We start from the raw sequence: 18,373 nt of genomic DNA, 5'->3' as shown, positions 1-18,373 counted from the left end.
TCATATATTGTGCAAGCTTTGCAGTAGCAAACGTGACCTGATCCGCGTGAAAATTGTATTGTACTTCTATAACAAGGTAAACTACGACATACTCAAATTTCAATACTAGAACTTAACAAAGCAAGGATAGTAATAACACCAAACAGTCTAATGTAAACATGATAAAAAAATGTGATACTAGATTACACACTACTAACACGCAGAGCTACTTAGCCAAATTGTTAATCAAATAAAATCCCTTAGCAACTCCTTGCAACAAAAGCACCGTATTAATTGGCTAAAACACGCCAATACGGAATGAAGTACGCCACTGTATTTAACTTTGGCATATAGAATAGAAGAGAAGTATGTGTCTAAATAAGAGGACTTAACAAGTGATAATGATTCTCAATGACACCCATGCAAAGTATCAAGACAATTAATGCATGATGACATAACAAATTATGAAGATAGCTGTAAAGGAATTCTGTTTCACCGAAACACAGTTTCAGATTGTCCAATCTTTGCAGTACTAATACTTACCTGATCCTCTTAAAATTTTTACGGTACACTTACAACTCAATATTCCACAACACACTCAAAAATCATAGCATTCCAACGGTTCATTAAAAAGATACATTACTCAGAACCCGACTACTTTCAATACGTGCATACAGAATTCAGTTCCGGATTTCTCACACTTTTGTGTACCTAAAGTGATCAGAACTTCATGAAATTTCTAAAGTAGGAAACCTTCATATATACAAACATCATACTAAAATTTCATCTTTGTCCGATAAGCGGAGAATGAGATAAATAGGAATCAGTCCCCTATTCGGGATTTAAACTCAGCAGACCATAGTCATACATTGTGCAAGCTTTTCAGTAGCAAACGTGACCTGATCCACGTGAAAATTTTACTGTACTTCTATAACAAGGTAAACTACGACATACTCAAATTTCATCATATTCCAACGGTTGAATTTAAAGATATCATTATAATCAAATCATGCAATTTCTTACCAAGATCTTTTGAACCACAAATTAGAGTTTTGAAAGAGAGAGAGTACCCACAAAAAAAAACTATACACACAATCAAAATAAACAATCATGGAGATCAAAGATATGAAAAACAATCAAAATAGTACACAAATCAAACTATTATAAACAATCATGGAGATCAAAGAAGAAAAAAAACATACCTGGAAAAAAAACGTTTCCTCTTCTTTCTCCTATGGTTTTCTACGCACCAAACTCCTTCCCAAATCTCTACTCTTTTGAGAGATTTGTTGTGAGACCAAAATACACTAAAAACTCCTTCGAACTCCCCAAAGCAACCAACTCCCTAGTATTGTAGGGTTTTCTGACTAACAGGGAGTTCAAGAGCTTTTTTTAAACTCCCCAGCGACTAACAGGTGTTTTCTAGAGAGTTTAGGAGACTCCTCTAAACTCCCCCGCGACTAACGGAGATTTGGAGAGACTCCTTCAAACTCCCTCAGGACTAACAGGAGAAAACCTAAATACATTAAAATCTCTCGAACTCTCCCACGACTAACCCCTGGTTAATCTCTCGGGAAAAAAAAAATAGATCTACGAAATTCATTTCCCTTCTGATTCTATTTTCTTCTACTGGAACCTCTTTTTTTTCTCTAAATATGGATTGTTAGAAACTAGAAATTATAGATCGAGACAAGTTATACCCTAGAATCAAAAAAGTAAAACAAAAATCACAAAAACTGGTTAAAATGGTGAAGAAGAATGCTTAACAAGAGAGAAACAAAGATGAACAACTCAAGAAGACGATTAAAAATCCTCCAAAAGGTAAATCGAATCCTTTGTCTCATGTTGTCTGATCAATAATAAGATCATTATTTATTATTGTTCATATTTTTGTTTGATTACTGTTCATTAATGATCAGTATGAACAAATCTTACATTTTTTGACTGTTAGATTTAATTCCACTAGAACTAGTTCGTTGTTGTTGGTTGATTCTGGTCATTTTGATGAAACAATTTTTGGATGCGACATTTTTTCCTTGTCGAATTTGGTTCCACCAGAACTGTTGGTGTGTTGATTAATTCTAGTAGTTTTGATGAAACCATTTTTGGTTTCATCATTTTTTCCTTGTCGAATTTGGTTCCATCAGAATTGTTGGTGTGTTGATTAGTTCTGGTAGTTTTGGTGAAATCATTTTTGGTTTCATCATTTTTCCCTTGCCGAATTTGTTTCCACCAGAACTATTGGTGTGTTGATTAATTCTTGTATTTTTGATGAAACCATTTTTGGTTTTATTCATTTTCCCCTTGTCGAACTTGAGTAAAAAATTGAAGACAATTTTCTGTTGGCGTGTTATATTGTCTTCATTTTTTTGATGAAACCATATTTGGTTTCACCATCTCCTCTTATGGTTACATATATCTGTTGGGTGTGTTTACTTGATGTTTGCTTGATCTAACCAGATTTGGTTTCACCATTTTTAGTTATGGTTTCATCATTCTTCAGCTATGGTTTCATCATTTTGTTTAATCGTTTACTTTTGGTTTCACAACAGGGAGAAAAAGAGAAACAAAGCCATATAGGTGCTCGCTGCATCATTTGTGCACGGAAGCATCTGCAATAAAGGCTTTGATACAAAAAGGAGAACAATACTCGCATGTCGTGCCTAAAAAATGTCTTGTTCTTGGCAAAAATTCAGTTTTTGTTGAAGTTTAAACTACTTGTAAATGGTTATCGACTAATTGTAATGGTGAAAAATTACAGTTTCTGTAAAAAAAAATTAACTGATTTCATTTTGTAGTGCCTTACATCTTATGTCTAAAGGATATTATTTCTATTTTTGTCGGGAACATTGATTGTCACTTAAAAAAACTGGGACAAATTTTCACTAATTCACTACGTTGTAACACTTGATAAGCATGTAAGCAGATCTTTAAAATTCATAAATAGTGTATCATATATCTACGACACCAAAAAAGCACTGCTTAGTAATTTTACTTTAGAAAACAGTAGACAACATAATCTCTCATGTTGTTAAGATGCAAAAGAAAAATAGCAGTAAAAAATGATAAAACCAAAAAGGGTTTCAGCAAAAATATGATGAAACCAAAAAGGGTTCCAGTAAAAATATGATGAAACCTATTTTGGTTCCAACAGATTGTAAAAGCCCGCAAGCTCTGCCAAACTTAATCTAAAAATGAAATAAGTATGACACACCTGCAACAAATTAACATGTTTAACTATAGAAAGAATAAAAAAGAGAATAAATGAAAAATAACTCTAAAACAAACATCAAAATGAAATATGAAAAGTAGATTAAATACATATTTTATGTAGTCTAAACTAAACTGAAACTGAAATTCGAAGAATCGTAATCGAAATGGCTTCACATCTGTCGAGCATGGCATGTCCTTCGGTTATGGGTAGTCAAAACATGGAATCTACCACAAGTTTTCATCTTCTTATTGGGAAGTGAACATGTATTAAAAATTCTTTTCTTCTTACTTGGAAGACCTGGTTTTGGCGGAGTATCGGGATTAATAACAAGGTATTTTTGGAAACACTATAGCTGGCCTTTTAACTGTGGGAACTTGATTAGTTTCTCTACAACATTGGTTTCATGCAAACACCTCTTCAACATCTCCACTGAAGAGATTTGTACTTGTTGTGTACGTGGTGGGCCCGGAAATGTGTATAAAATTGAAGTGAAATGAAACGCGGGCCTACAATAATACCGCAAGTGCACGGTCGTTGGTTGTAGTCCGTGCAAGTACGGGTCGATCCACAGAGATCGGGTGTGTTTGGAGTTTTCTAGCTAATTGGGTTCCTAAATTTGCTATTGTTGGGCTTTGGGTACCAATGGATTTTGGTAACCAATGGGTTATGATTGTGCTTTGGGCCTTTGAATGATTTTGAATTGGATTGAACTGAGCTTGGGCTCAGAAATGTGGACTATGGGCTTTGGTTTCAGTGAACTGATTTGAGCTTTGGGCTCAACAGTTCAACTGTGAATTGGGCTTAACAGTTCACTTGTGACTTGGGTTTGGTAGTGAACTAGGCTTTGGCCTTAACTGGGCTTCAGAGGCTTTTGGAAGTGAACTGAGCTTTGGGCTCAGCAGCAGCAGGCAGGAAAAGGAAGGCAGCAGCAGGAGCAAGAGCTGCAGCAGTTTGGCAGCAGCAACAGCAGCTGAGGCAGGAGGCAGCAGCAGGGGGAAGCAAAGCAGCACAAGTGCTGCAGCAGCAATTGCAGCAGTAGAAGAAAAAGGCAGCAATGCAGCAAGGGTTACAGCAGCAGTACTGCAGCTGCTCAAGCAGTGAAGAAAATGCAAAACAGAAAAGCAACAGAGTTGCAGGGCAGGGAAGAAACAACAAGGCAAAAGCAATACAAAACAAGAAAACAAAGCTAAACAGTTGAAGATGGAATTGTGGATGAGAATGAAGTAGATTATGGATGGGATTAGGATTAGGGGTTGTTTGGTTGGGAATAGGGTATGTGTTGCTATGGTGTGAGGCGGAGACCTCAAGAGTTGATGTACGGCGATGAAAATCCGTTGGACGATCCCATATAGATTGAATCGAACGGCTACGATAAAGAGGGTTTTCACGATTGTTGGATTATGAGATACAACAAAACTGACGGCTTCAGATGGAGTTAGGTATTATAGTGTTTGACAGGATCTTCGGAGTTTGATGCACAATGATGAGGCGACCGTCGGATGATGAGATGGATCCAATCTGACGGCTCTCGTGGAAATGGGTATGTATAATGGAAATGGATTTGGGTAAGGGTTTTGGGCCTTGGGTATACCAAGCCCATATCTTCTTTAAGAACAATTCTTCCTCTTCAATCCCACTTCTAATTGATCCGGCTCTTGCAAACATCAATCTTCGCTTCCTCCTATCGAGAGTCTTTGCCGTTCCTTTGCTCTTTTCGCTCCGTGAGATAACCAGGATTTATTTAGTACCTAAAAATGCAAAATTAATTAAGAAAATTATTTATTCTTGAAAACAATGAAAATACAGAATATGGGATAAAATGTAGAATTAATGCGCAAAAGATGAGTTAAATGCCAACAAAAAGGGATAAATATATACAATATTTGGCACTCATCAAATACCCCCAAACCTGAATTTTACTTGTCCTCAAGTAAAAACAAACTAAGGAAATCCTAACTATACCACTATCGCTGGTCTCTCGAATGCATTTAGCGTATGCACTAAGCCTTTTAAACCACTAAGTGTCCCTAGTGGACGAGTTGAAGTCTCGTGAAGGTTTACCAGAGGTGTGCCTACAAAACCTAAGGACAAAATATGAGCTCAGATTCCATCAAATGTGACATGTGCAAAACAGTTTAAGCTCACAGCAAAATGGAGATGTCAATCTAGCTATCAAAGGCACAATCCTAGCACTGATAACAAAAAAAGACATGTGATAAGAGTGTAAAGTGTATCTACACATGTGTAAAGAAAGATCTGAAGTTATGACTACTAATCACCAAGAGATAGTTTCTCAGGCTAAGAACTGAGGTCGAAATCTAGCTAGCTGTCCGGACTTTACGAGAATTGTGAATGAGTTGGAGGTATTTCACAATTACTCGCGTTGTACATCAATGGCATACACCCTCCTTGCTTATTACAATGAAACAACAAAAGATGACTATTTACATGACTCTTATTTACATTGACTATTCTCTTTTTATTTTTGGAACAAGAGATGATGGAATTGATAAATACTTGATTTTTTTTTTTTTTTTTTGTATTTTTAATGATACTGATTTTTACATAAGGTAGCACTTTTGATACATAACAAAAAGAAACAAAAAATTACATGACACTTTGCAAGAGGTAGCCCTTTTTGATGCACCCAGTTAAATTCGATGGTTGTTTTTCTTAATGTAACCTCCATCTTCTATCCCAACCAACCAAAGAACAAGCTAGTCAAGTTTCGTTCAGTATTCTAAAGTGATTGGCAATCGTAACTTCCTATCCAACACCTTGAAGATCGAGGCCATACATGTATTGGTAGATCGTGCGCGTGCAAATTTCTTATCACTATGTGAATTGTGCTAGAATCAGGGTGCCTAAATATCTAGACTAAGACTCCTAATAAAAATACATATTTGCACAAGAGTCAACATTTCAAGGTAAATGAGCTCCTTTTTTGTTTTTTCTTTTAATTTTTTTTTTCAATTTTCAATTTTTTTTTGGAATTTTTCAATTTTTTCAAAAGAAGAAGGAGTTCGTTTCAATTATGGCAAATTATCGTGGTATCTACTCTATACCCCCAAACCTAAACTAAACATTGTCCTCAATGTTTCAAAATATGGAAAGATTAAAATGCAACATATGGAAAGGGACATGCTGAGTAGAGTAAAAGGAGAGAGAATACCCGATTTCGGCGAAAGCAGAATTAAAACTCCGTTATTCAAGGCAAAAATCCAACATATTTCAGCCGAGATCATATTGGATTAGCAAAATATATACAAAAGGAACAAAAGGGTTTTTAAGAAATTTTACTACTGGATTATATACAAAAAATTCACCATACACTAACAATCTAAAGAGTTGAGGATCAACCCAAAAGACAAAGTGTAAAGGTTTCAACAGCTTCACAAATAATAAAGGAAAGAAACGCAAGTGAAACTGTGAAACAAAATGAGCTACCCCCAAACCTGGATTTTACGGATAAATTTTGAAAACAAAATCTCGCAGTTTGGGGGTTCATCATGCACAAGGTCTAGCTCGAAATGAACTGTGCTAGGGACGGGCAAACATGCTATTTCCAACTGTGGTTCCTCAAAGATATTATACTTAGAAGCAAAATAGTCCAAGAGGACTTGGGAAGCACACAGTTCCAAACCTAGATTGGGCTCTCAGAAAAGTGGTTTGACAATATGGGTACAAACCAAATCTAGGTTGGGTGGAAGGCCATCAGATTGTGACTTATGTAGGAGATAGGCACATCATTATTAATCAAATCAAAATCTCCTAAATCATCTACACATGTCACATCATGCTCACAATCATCAATCAAATTAGCAAGTTCACACTAGAATCATCAACATCATCAACAATTCATTCTCATGCATCGGCAAATCAGGAGAAATATCACAATGTGACCTAGGTAGAGAATCAGACACATCAAATATATTTTCATGCATATTAGTGTCTACAGAAGATTCAACTATTCCTATGTCATGCTCATCTTCACAGAATAATTGTACGAATCCCATGTCAATATCAAAATCATATGAATTACAATGAGTATAGAAAAAACAACATTCATGAAGGTCGAGGGCGAGAAGCCATATGTTATTGAACCAACAGGTTCCACAATATTTTCATGTTCTTCTAACATATCATCATAATCATCATCATGGTAGCATGCATATTGGTCCTCATTAAAAGTGGTGGTGTCATTAGTCGATTCATGTTCCTCTAAATTAGGTTCATATTCAACATCATTTACATGAATGGGACTAGACACTTCATTAGGGACAACATACATTTCCTCATGAATTTCCTCCTTTTGTAGGTGAAGCAAAATCTGATCTAAATATGCCTGAATTCGTGATGTAGATCTATCGAAGTTTTGCTCACTGAGTCTGAAAGCTTCTGTGGTGGAGTCTAAATTCATGGGAGTACAAAATTCTTCATGTTCAAATTGTGGTGATTGGTACATGTGTGCATGGTCATTAGGGTTTATAAAAGATTGATCGCAACCCTCAAAGGATTGATTATGGTCCCAATGACTACCATTCTCACAATTTATGGGCATTTCATACCTTGGATTTTCTCTAGATTGCCTAAAATTATGCAAAATATGACAATTCTCAACAGGGTGGTCTAAACTACCACATGCGGGACATGCATAGATTTCAGGTTGCCTAAGAAAATTAGATGTGACAGATTCCTCATGTGATTGTATTTCTAAAGCTGTGATTCGAGCTTCTATTTGATCCATAAGTGATGATTGGTGAGTGAGGCACTAGCAAAATGTTCATTTTCACGTTGCGATAAATGATGCATGTATGAATAGTCATTAGGGTTCATGTATTGCGGCTCGGGACTTTGAAAATGTCCATAATAATTCCTATGACTATTGACATCATGGTCCGTGGAAGGTTCATAACGTGGCATATGCCCATAAGCAAGTTCTCTAAGAGTTTATTTCCATCCCCAGGAGCAGACCAAAATCCAGACATGATTGGCTCAAAAGCTAAGTAACTATGTTACAAAGCTCAGAATTTGGTTTTTAAAGGGTTTGGATTTTTGGGAAAAATTTGGTTTTGGTGGGAGACATTTTTTTTTTTGGCAAGTTTGGTTTTAATGGGATATTTAGAAAAAATTTGGTTGTTAAAATGGGAGCAAGTAAAATTTGGTTTTTGAATGGGAGAAAAGTTTTGGTTTTTGAAATTAGGAGCAAAATTTTGGTGTTTTTTTTTTTTTTTTTTTTAAACTTAGCCTAGCATAAATTATCACACCCCACAAAAGAAAATAAAAACAACAATAAATAATTACAAGCCCATAAAAGAAAGAAAAAGAAGAAAAAGAAAAATTATTACAAGCCCAAATAAAAAAATAAAGAAAAACAAAAATTATTACAAGCCCACAAATTAAAAATGGAAGCCCACAGGTTGGGTTCTCTTAATGGGTTTAGGCTTACCTTTGAAGCACAGCCCAGCTGCTCAGTTAGGTTGCAAAAGCCCAGTTGGGCTTTGGATCATCCTAAGCTTTGGCTTCAACACTCAAGGCCCAGTTGGGCTTGGTTCAAATTGTTAAGCTTGACAGCAACTTCAGCAGGCCCAGTTGGGCTTGTGATTTGCTACTGATTGGCTTGTGATTTTTTTCCTCAGCAGCACAGTCCTGTTGGGCTTGGTCTTCAGCAGGCTCACCAGCTCAGGGCTTTGCAGCAGGAGCAGATCAGCAGCAACAGGTGCAGAAGCTCACAGGATTCTTGGCCTGGCACCAGCAGGAGCACCACAGCAGCACAAGAGCACCAGCAGCAGCAGGTGGTTCAGTTCAGGGCTTGCAGGCAGGGCAGCAGGAGAAGCACATGTACTTGCTAACTCAACAAAAGCTTCAGTTTCCAGAGTTGTGCAGTTTAAGCAATTAAGAAGAGATTATGCAAATGTCTAAGATGATGCAGTGATGCTACAGCTACACAGAATGGAAATGATAATGATACAGAACAGAATGCTAATGCTAGGATGCAAGGTATAGCTAAGTAGCAAAGTTAATGAACAACTACAGATGATTACTAACTAATATTTACAAGACTAAAATGATTACTAAGTTACAACTACAGATGCTAAAATGCTATTAACTACAGCATGAGATGCAGGTGGTAGACAGATGCAAATGGCAGAAAATTATGCAAGATATGCAACTGCACAGAAAAGCAAGGCAAAGAAAAACAACAAATGCGCCGCAACCGAGTCCCCGGCAGCGGCGCCAAAAACTTGGTGGGCCCGGAAATGTGTATAAAATTGAAGTGAAATGAAACGCGGGCCTACAATAATACCGCAAGTGCACGGTCGTTGGTTGTAGTCCGTGCAAGTACGGGTCGATCCACAGAGATCGGGTGTGTTTGGAGTTTTCTAGCTAATTGGGTTCCTAAATTTGCTATTGTTGGGCTTTGGGTACCAATGGATTTTGGTAACCAATGGGTTATGATTGTGCTTTGGGCCTTTGAATGATTTTGAATTGGATTGAACTGAGCTTGGGCTCAGAAATGTGGACTATGGGCTTTGGTTTCAGTGAACTGATTTGAGCTTTGGGCTCAACAGTTCAACTGTGAATTGGGCTTAACAGTTCACTTGTGACTTGGGTTTGGTAGTGAACTAGGCTTTGGCCTTAACTGGGCTTCAGAGGCTTTTGGAAGTGAACTGAGCTTTGGGCTCAGCAGCAGCAGGCAGGAAAAGGAAGGCAGCAGCAGGAGCAAGAGCTGCAGCAGTTTGGCAGCAGCAACAGCAGCTGAGGCAGGAGGCAGCAGCAGGGGGAAGCAAAGCAGCACAAGTGCTGCAGCAGCAATTGCAGCAGTAGAAGAAAAAGGCAGCAATGCAGCAAGGGTTACAGCAGCAGTACTGCAGCTGCTCAAGCAGTGAAGAAAATGCAAAACAGAAAAGCAACAGAGTTGCAGGGCAGGGAAGAAACAACAAGGCAAAAGCAATACAAAACAAGAAAACAAAGCTAAACAGTTGAAGATGGAATTGTGGATGAGAATGAAGTAGATTATGGATGGGATTAGGATTAGGGGTTGTTTGGTTGGGAATAGGGTATGTGTTGCTATGGTGTGAGGCGGAGACCTCAAGAGTTGATGTACGGCGATGAAAATCCGTTGGACGATCCCATATAGATTGAATCGAACGGCTACGATAAAGAGGGTTTTCACGATTGTTGGATTATGAGATACAACAAAACTGACGGCTTCAGATGGAGTTAGGTATTATAGTGTTTGACAGGATCTTCGGAGTTTGATGCACAATGATGAGGCGACCGTCGGATGATGAGATGGATCCAATCTGACGGCTCTCGTGGAAATGGGTATGTATAATGGAAATGGATTTGGGTAAGGGTTTTGGGCCTTGGGTATACCAAGCCCATATCTTCTTTAAGAACAATTCTTCCTCTTCAATCCCACTTCTAATTGATCCGGCTCTTGCAAACATCAATCTTCGCTTCCTCCTATCGAGAGTCTTTGCCGTTCCTTTGCTCTTTTCGCTCCGTGAGATAACCAGGATTTATTTAGTACCTAAAAATGCAAAATTAATTAAGAAAATTATTTATTCTTGAAAACAATGAAAATACAGAATATGGGATAAAATGTAGAATTAATGCGCAAAAGATGAGTTAAATGCCAACAAAAAGGGATAAATATATACAATATTTGGCACTCATCAGTACGCCGAACTCTAACCGCAATTATGACCTGCCAACAATGAAAACTTTAAATTACTGAGACATAAAATTTCCCAAAATATCAAGTACAGTATAATGCTGAAAGTGCACTTAAACAAGCTAAGATAAGAAGGAACGAAACAACCCACTCACCACCATCACCACTTACTGACAACAGCAACAACAGAGGCATACAGTTTATACAACATAAACATTTACTTTGTGCAATATGAACATTTACCAACACTATGTCTAGCTTATAAATTTCATGGTACTATAGCATATACGTAGACAAAAAAATTGACAGCATGCGCAGTAGCTTCGAATTGGTAATACTAATTACAACAAGATTATGTCCGATAAGACTAGCAAGTGGTGATTGAGGATTTTACCTTTTCATCATACTGTTTCTTTAGTAATACTTCTCAAGTAATGTATACAGCGGTTCCAATAGTTGATTTTGGTAGTGAATGCGGCACCAGGGACTGTTAAAAATCATACAAAGTTAAAATCCAAGGAAAGAATTTTTTCACTAACAATATTGAGGATTGGTTAGCACTGCTTCATCCATGATCAAAAAAGATGTCATTGAGAGTTTTTTCAAGTACAATGTCATTGAACTAAAGAGTCTCCACTACTTTCAACAGACTATGTTTAGCTTATAAATGTCATGGAACCATAGAAAAGCAAAAGAAAACTCTTGTTTGTCCCACTTCGTAGAAAATCAACAATGACAACAACAAAGAAAAAGATAAGTTTAGTACCAATTATACAATCAAGTTTTCCCTAACAATTTCCAAAAATCCAAAACAAAGCCCTAATTTTGGAATAAATAAAACAGAAACAGATACAAAACGAATTATAAATCAAATAAAATTCGATAAAAAAATGAAATTGATTCAAAATCCCATCTCTGCATATGTAAATTAAAAAATTTACCTTCTGGAAATTAATTTGGAGCGAGGAAGAGAAGGTAATACAACTCTCATGACCTACGGATGTTGCTTCTGCTTTCGGTAGTGCTGGTGGTGATGAGGGGAGAGAAAAGAATGAGGCGGTGTTGATGGACGATCATGAGATGGTCTTGGTCAATCTAAATACGAAAAAGAAGACGACTAGAGATAGAGAGATGATGCTGGTAATGGCGATGTGAGTGAGATAGAGAAAAGCAGAGAGACGGTCAATCTAAATACGAAGAAGAAGATGACTAGAGAAAGAAGAAGGGGGTAAGCTCGGTATTTCTATAAAATGGAATGGATGTAATTTACCGTTTTAAAAATATTTGGAGTTTTCGTATCAATTTTATGGAATATGTAGATTTAATGGATCTTAACATATGGGTGGAGTTTTTGTGTGGTAAATATGGTCACCTTGGTTTTTTAGAGCTTATTATGAAGGGAGAAAAAGAATTATTTCCTTTTTCTCAACCTAAGAGGTATCTCGGTTTAAATTTCGACGGAAGTTTTGTATACCTAACCGGCGTTAGTAACGTCCAGTTAAGTATTTGGTGTAAACCAAGTGTAAGTAATTAATTAGCTGTAAATACTCACATAAGTGTTGTACACCCATGTTTTTGCTAACAGTGTTATTAACGGCCAGTTAAATATAGGGTGTAATTCAGTTTTTAATGTTTTGACCAATAGAGTTCCACCACTTGTCCTCTCCAGAATTGTTACGTGTGAAAGCTTTTATCTAATTTAATTTGAGAGGGGTGTCATACTCACCGTGCGACGTGGGAGCTCATATGACTTAGTATTTTAAAGGAGGGGAGATTATCTATACAATTTAACTTTGAGAAGAAACGTTTTAGTTTCTTTTTATCTCGTTCTTTCCTCTTCACCTCTACGGCTCTACTGCCTCCTTTCTTCCAGATCACGGCGCATTATAGTTTTGCTTTTTTTCAATTCTCTTTCTTACAAACCCATAAAAACAACCAATCGGAATATGGATTGATGGCCTAATTGAATGTTTCTATAAGTATAAAAGGTATTGATGTTGTTTAGGGGAAAAAAATGAATTCACTTTGGGGAAAATTTTTCCCAAGAACGACCCTGATCACGAGTCTAGAGAAGGATCGAGGACATGTCCCATGGACAACACCACACCACTTACCTGCTCTCTGATTATGAACATGAAAGGATGATCTGCAATAAAATTAACAGGAGGAGGAGGAGGAGGAGGTGGTCTGCCAGCCATGGTTGCTAGCTGCATACCAGTTGAAGCAACAACTTTAGTTCCTTTTTCATCAATTTCAACAAGAAACTTGTGATAAACATTTGAAACATGAAGCTTGTGTTCATTACTAGGACTATAAATATCCACCATCTCAGTCAGCTGTGCTTGGATTCATCAAAAGGCATAACTACACCAAACTCCTTGAGCACTCGTGATACTTCAAAATCAAAATGGATACTGAACTTCGGAATCTTGAATTGTCCAGTTGGAACATATGGATGATTGACCAAGATATGTTCATCCAGAAAACCAGCTGAATCAGAACTCACATTTTCTATTAGTTCACCAAGCCCATCTCTTTTCTCAGGTAAAACCATATACATAGAAAAATATCGATCACTTACTCGTGTTCTTGATTGGTACAAGAGTCGAAGTACCTTGAAGCTGTCAAAGTAACTAATAGCTTGCTTATAATTGTTACTGGACATGAAGGGAATTTTTACCGATTTCTTTCAATCGAGAAGATACAACTCTGATTCCTCTGTAAGCGTTGGCTTAAATTGATTTTCCATCCAAAATCCTTTAAAATAGAGTGCATTCGCCAGTAAAATATTTGTATCTTCATTCACAACTCCATTAGGAAGGAGATCCTGAATTAATCCTTTGGTTTCTTTTTTAACCCATTAGTTCACACTCTTGCATTATAAACTCCGGTTGCAACTTCTTCGTACGAAGGTTTAAGAGGAGAAGATTTGTCAACCCACACACCGCTAAAGAAAGACAGTTGAGGTCCTTTTTGGGCAAAAGATTCGATGAGTCCCGAATTAACTGAATGTAGATGATCGAGGCTTTCACAGTCGAGAAAGCCTAATATCTCTTTTAAAGTTTCAGTACTTGCTCCCGAAGCTAGTAACCCTAGAGCATTGTCTATTGAGAATGGAGAGAATACAAAATTCACGTTCTTCGACTTGTTCAACCAGATGTCACCAACGAGCTTCATACATGGATTGCCGATTTTTATGTTGTCTTTGGGTGATTCCAATTATTTTATGTTGTCCTTCCATAACTCCATTTCTTTTAAGATTTTTCCAATTCTCACAATTGTTCTTCTCTGTGATCTATCAATTTTGAAAGAGGGTGCGTTAACTTTTAATTTTTCCCTTTCCATATCTACCAGAATAGCAGAAACCCTAATGCAGCAAACTATGCTAACCTTTAATTTACACATATGTACTGTATATTTTAGTAGAAGCTGGTTAAAGGCTTTAAAGCTGTGTCCAGCACAAGAACGAAAGCTCCTTTTTCTTCTTATCTATTTTACGAGAACCTGGAAGGGCAACGAGCAATTTTTGTTGTTGTTGTTGATCGGCACGTAGTATTAGTTTGAGAGTGACGAGTGAATGATACCCTCATGCCCTCAACAGTAGAAAGTTGTGTGTTAGCACGTCCAACGATGATTCTTAGAACACCGGTATTCTCTGTACTACCTATACGTTTTGAAATCCACGGTCTTGGCTGTAGATTCAAAAATTAAATTTGACATTATGTTGAGAAAAGGTTTTTCCTATACCCAACGCGACCAAGGAATAATATATAGTTTGTATCTATTTTGTGTTTGTCTAACAAGTAGGTGAGGTGAAAATTACCTGAATTTATATGGACCTGGAGACAATTTTTCTATAAACTTTTCTTTCTCTTCTTTCAACAGGTAGACTTGTAAATTCTTCTCATCTATAGTATAATTCTCTCACTAATGAATTAATGGTATTTGGAGATTTATAGATCATTGTTCTGCTTTTACCTCTAAGAGGATGGTTCAACGTTGGAAAGAGTTGGAAAGTTACCTACTTCGTGTAATATAACTTTTTTTTTACAAACTCTGAAGTTATTTATACTGTAAACCTGCATAGACGTTTATCTATTCAAGCATCTCAGTATCTTGTTGCTACGTTCCATTACACACACGATGTTGGCATAAATTGCAGCTATCATGGTACCTTCCTTATTCCAGGAGATTTTGAATATGCTACTCTTCCTTTTGTATGTTTTCAGAATTCCCCTTCGTTACCAAAAGCCTGTATGTTTTCAGAATCCCCCTTCTTTCATCCGATTACCAAAAGCCTTTTGTCGCCTCGGAGCCTTTTGTCACAGGCATTGATTTTTGTAAAAAAATCAAGATAGTTTGTACGTGCCTGGATGGCACTTGGATAGTTGTTGCCGAAGTTGTCCCAGGACTTTCTTAAACAACATATATAAACAAATTTTCCCTTAGACTAGTGCGATAACTGGAAGAAGTTGGTGTTACTGCCACTTTTGATGTTATTGACAATTAGCATATTCAAAGACAAACAAAAACTATCAAAGGCATAAAGAGAAATAAATTTCTAAAGGTTTCTTAAAATAAAGGTGACATTCAGTTTTAATATCTCGAATTCAAGAAAAAATAAAAACAAAAACTTACTGGCTAAAATACCAAGGACACATATATTTAGAATCATCACGAGTCTAGAGAAGGATCGAGGACATGTCCCATGAACAACACCACACCACTTACCTGCTCTTTGATTATGAACATGAAAGGATGATCTGCAATAAAATCAACATGAGGAGGAGGACGTATGGCAGCTATGGTTGCTAGCTGAATCCCAGTTGAAGCAGCAGCTTTAGTTCCTTTTTCATCAATTTCAACAAAAAACTTGTGAAAAACATTTGAAACATGTAGCTTGTGTTCATTACTAGGATCATCAATATTTACCATCTCAGTCAGCTGTGCTTTGGATTCATCAAAAGGCATAACTACACCAAACTCCTTGAGTACTCGTGATACTTCAAAATCAAAATGGATACTGAACTTCGGAATCTTGAATTGTCCAATTGGAACATATGGATGATTGACCGAGATATGCTGATCCATAAAACCAGCAAAATTAGAACTCAACTTTTCTATAAGTCCACCAAGCCCATCTCTTTGATCAGGTAAAACTATATACATATAAAAATATCGATCACTTATTTGTGTTATTGATTGGTACCCGAGTCGAAGTACCTTGAAGCTTTCAAAGCAACTAATAGATTGCTTATGATAGTTACTCGACATGAAGGGAATTTTTATTGATTTCTTGCCATCAAGGAGATAGAAGTCTGATTTCTCTGTAAGAGTTGGCTTAAATTGATTTTCCATCCAAAATCCTTTAAAATAGAGTGCATTCGCCAGTAAAACATTTGTATATTCATTCACAGCTCCATTAGAAAGGAGATCCTGAATTAATCCTTTGGGTTCTTTTTAACCCATTGGTTCACCCTCTCACGGCATTTTCACCCTGAATAAGTTACAATAACAAATCAAAAATAAGTGGAGACATGGCATATTATCTTTTATTAAAAAAATGCTAAATACAAAGGAGTATATAATTTGTATGCCCTATGTACGGAAAAAATGATTTAACAATAAATAAATTTCTCAGTTACCTTATATTTGAAATCCACAGTCTCGACTTTTGCTTTATAAACTCCGGTTGCAACTTCTTCGAACGTAGTTCTAAGAGGAGAAGATTTGTCAACCCAAACACCGCTAACAAAAGACAGTTGAGGTCCATTTTTTGCAAAAGAGTGGAGGAGTCCCGAGTTTACCGAATGTAGATGATCGATGCTTTCACAGTTGAGAAAGCCTAATATTTCTTTTAAAGTTTCAGCACTTTCTCCCGAAGCTAGTAACCCTAGAGCATTATCTATTGAGGAGAGAATACAAAATTCCCGTTCTTCGACTCGTTCAACCAGATGTCTCCAACGAGCTTCGTACATGGATTGCAAGTTTTTACGCTGTCTTGTGGTCCAATCCCTAGCTAGACCAAGTAAAAGGGATAAGTCCTTTTGATAAAGAGTTGTTGTTTTTACCAGTTTCATCACTCGTACAAAATGGATGTAAAATCTTTCCATTGGGATCTTGAAGGTAACATCGTGCTAATTAGGGGTGTAAATTCGGGCAGGCCGGGCCGCCCGACCCAAAAACTAAGACAGGTCGGGCAGGCTAGGCTTAATATTTGTGAGCCCGTAAACAAATTCAGGCCGGACAGGCCGGGCACAAGTAGATAATTTGCTACCCAAAGACCGCCCAAATCCCGCTTTTTATACGGGCAGGCCAGATCGGGTCGGATAGGTCACTATTTTGAAAAAAAAATTTTAAGTTTAAATTTTCAAATGAACGGTATTAAATACAATATCCTTTCCTTTCCAACATCGCCTATCGTAAGTGATAGTATTATTTTATATTTAAATTACACTGAATTTTTTTTAATTTTAGCCTATAATAAATAATTAATTAGAATACAATAAACTTTCTAATAAGAAAATATATTACCATTAATGTTTTGAAAAGGTTAATTATAAGTAAAAAAACAATTATATATTTTATTTTTCTTGACACAAAATTGACAATTATAAAATTGTAACTTTTAAGTCTTTTTAAGAGGATATTAAATGATTAATGACACATAGAAGGCTTTCAGGCCGGGCACCAGGCCAGGTATCAGGCCGGGCATCATAATTAATCGCAAAGTCCGAGACCGCTCAATAAATTAATTCAGGCCAGGCCGGGTGGTCCATGACGGGCCATAACAGACTTTGGGCTACTTCAGGTACAGGCGTGCTCGGACGGATACATGCAGGCCGAGTATTTTCGGGTATTATTTACACCCCTATTGCTAATAATCTATAATATTCACCCACTGACCCATTTCCACCAAGATTGTGAAAGAGAAGTTGGACCCATTAATTTTTATAGCAGATGCCAGACAACCAGAATAATCACCTCGTTTAAACCCTATCATCAGACAATTCGTACCCTTTTTTTTACAAGTCAACTAAGTGTAAAACTTGTCACCATTTAACTAAATCATAACAGTCTTTGGCTCTTAGCTACCTAGTTGTTAGGAGTCTGGAATGCGGGTTCCAAATCTTCAAGGTGGATAATCTAGGGTTTAATGCATACGGCTGATATGCTGGTTCTAAATTTTTGTTGGAGTGAATCATGTCATAATGTTCAAGTTCAGTTCTTACCGTAAAAAAATACCGAATCAGTAACTAACTTGTCATTTTTTCGAAATCAGTTTCTCAGTAACAAAAATGATCTAAAACCATGGTATATCGGATATCTTTTATTATATGATGAAGAGCTTGGCAGGTCAATTAAGCAAGTTTGAGCTTGTACCACGTTAAATTTGTGTGTTGTGAACTTGTGAAATTATTTACCATAAATCTTGCATTGTCGGATCTATAAAACCGACAAGTTTATGACTGAATTATTACTGCTAATTGGGGGTTGAT

General features: G+C 36.8%; 1 protein-coding gene across 1 annotated transcript; it reads right to left on the bottom strand.

The window, feature by feature from the left end:
• Positions 1-13,206: 13,206 nt before the first annotated feature.
• Positions 13,207-16,043, bottom strand: LOC113291537 (serpin-ZX-like). Its single transcript, XM_026541062.1, has 3 exons — positions 15,606-16,043; positions 14,379-14,566; positions 13,207-13,495 (listed from the first exon to the last, which is right to left on the bottom strand). The coding sequence occupies exons 1-3, from the start codon at positions 16,041-16,043 to the stop codon at positions 13,207-13,209; spliced, it is 915 nt and encodes a 304-aa protein (XP_026396847.1).
• Between the last annotated feature and the right edge of the window lie 2,330 nt (positions 16,044-18,373).

This window comes from Papaver somniferum, chromosome 6 (genome assembly GCF_003573695.1).
Source record: "Papaver somniferum cultivar HN1 chromosome 6, ASM357369v1, whole genome shotgun sequence".
Classification (NCBI taxonomy): Eukaryota; Viridiplantae; Streptophyta; class Magnoliopsida; order Ranunculales; family Papaveraceae; genus Papaver; species Papaver somniferum.
Note: the sequence above shows the minus strand (reverse complement) of the source record. Positions and strands in the feature narration are given on the sequence as shown.

Bases quoted from the DNA above. Each gene is read 5' to 3' on its own strand.
- LOC113291537 (XM_026541062.1), bottom strand. From the start codon at position 16,043: ATGTATATAGTTTTACCTGATCAAAGAGATGGGCTTGGTGGACTTATA. The intron at 14,567-15,605 runs GTAAGTGGTGTG...TTGAATCTACAG, and splicing joins TGTTCATAATCAAAGAGCAG to CCAAGACCGTGGATTTCAAA. The intron at 13,496-14,378 runs GTTCTCGTAAAA...TTACTTTGACAG, and splicing joins ATTGCTCGTTGCCCTTCCAG to CTTCAAGGTACTTCGACTCT.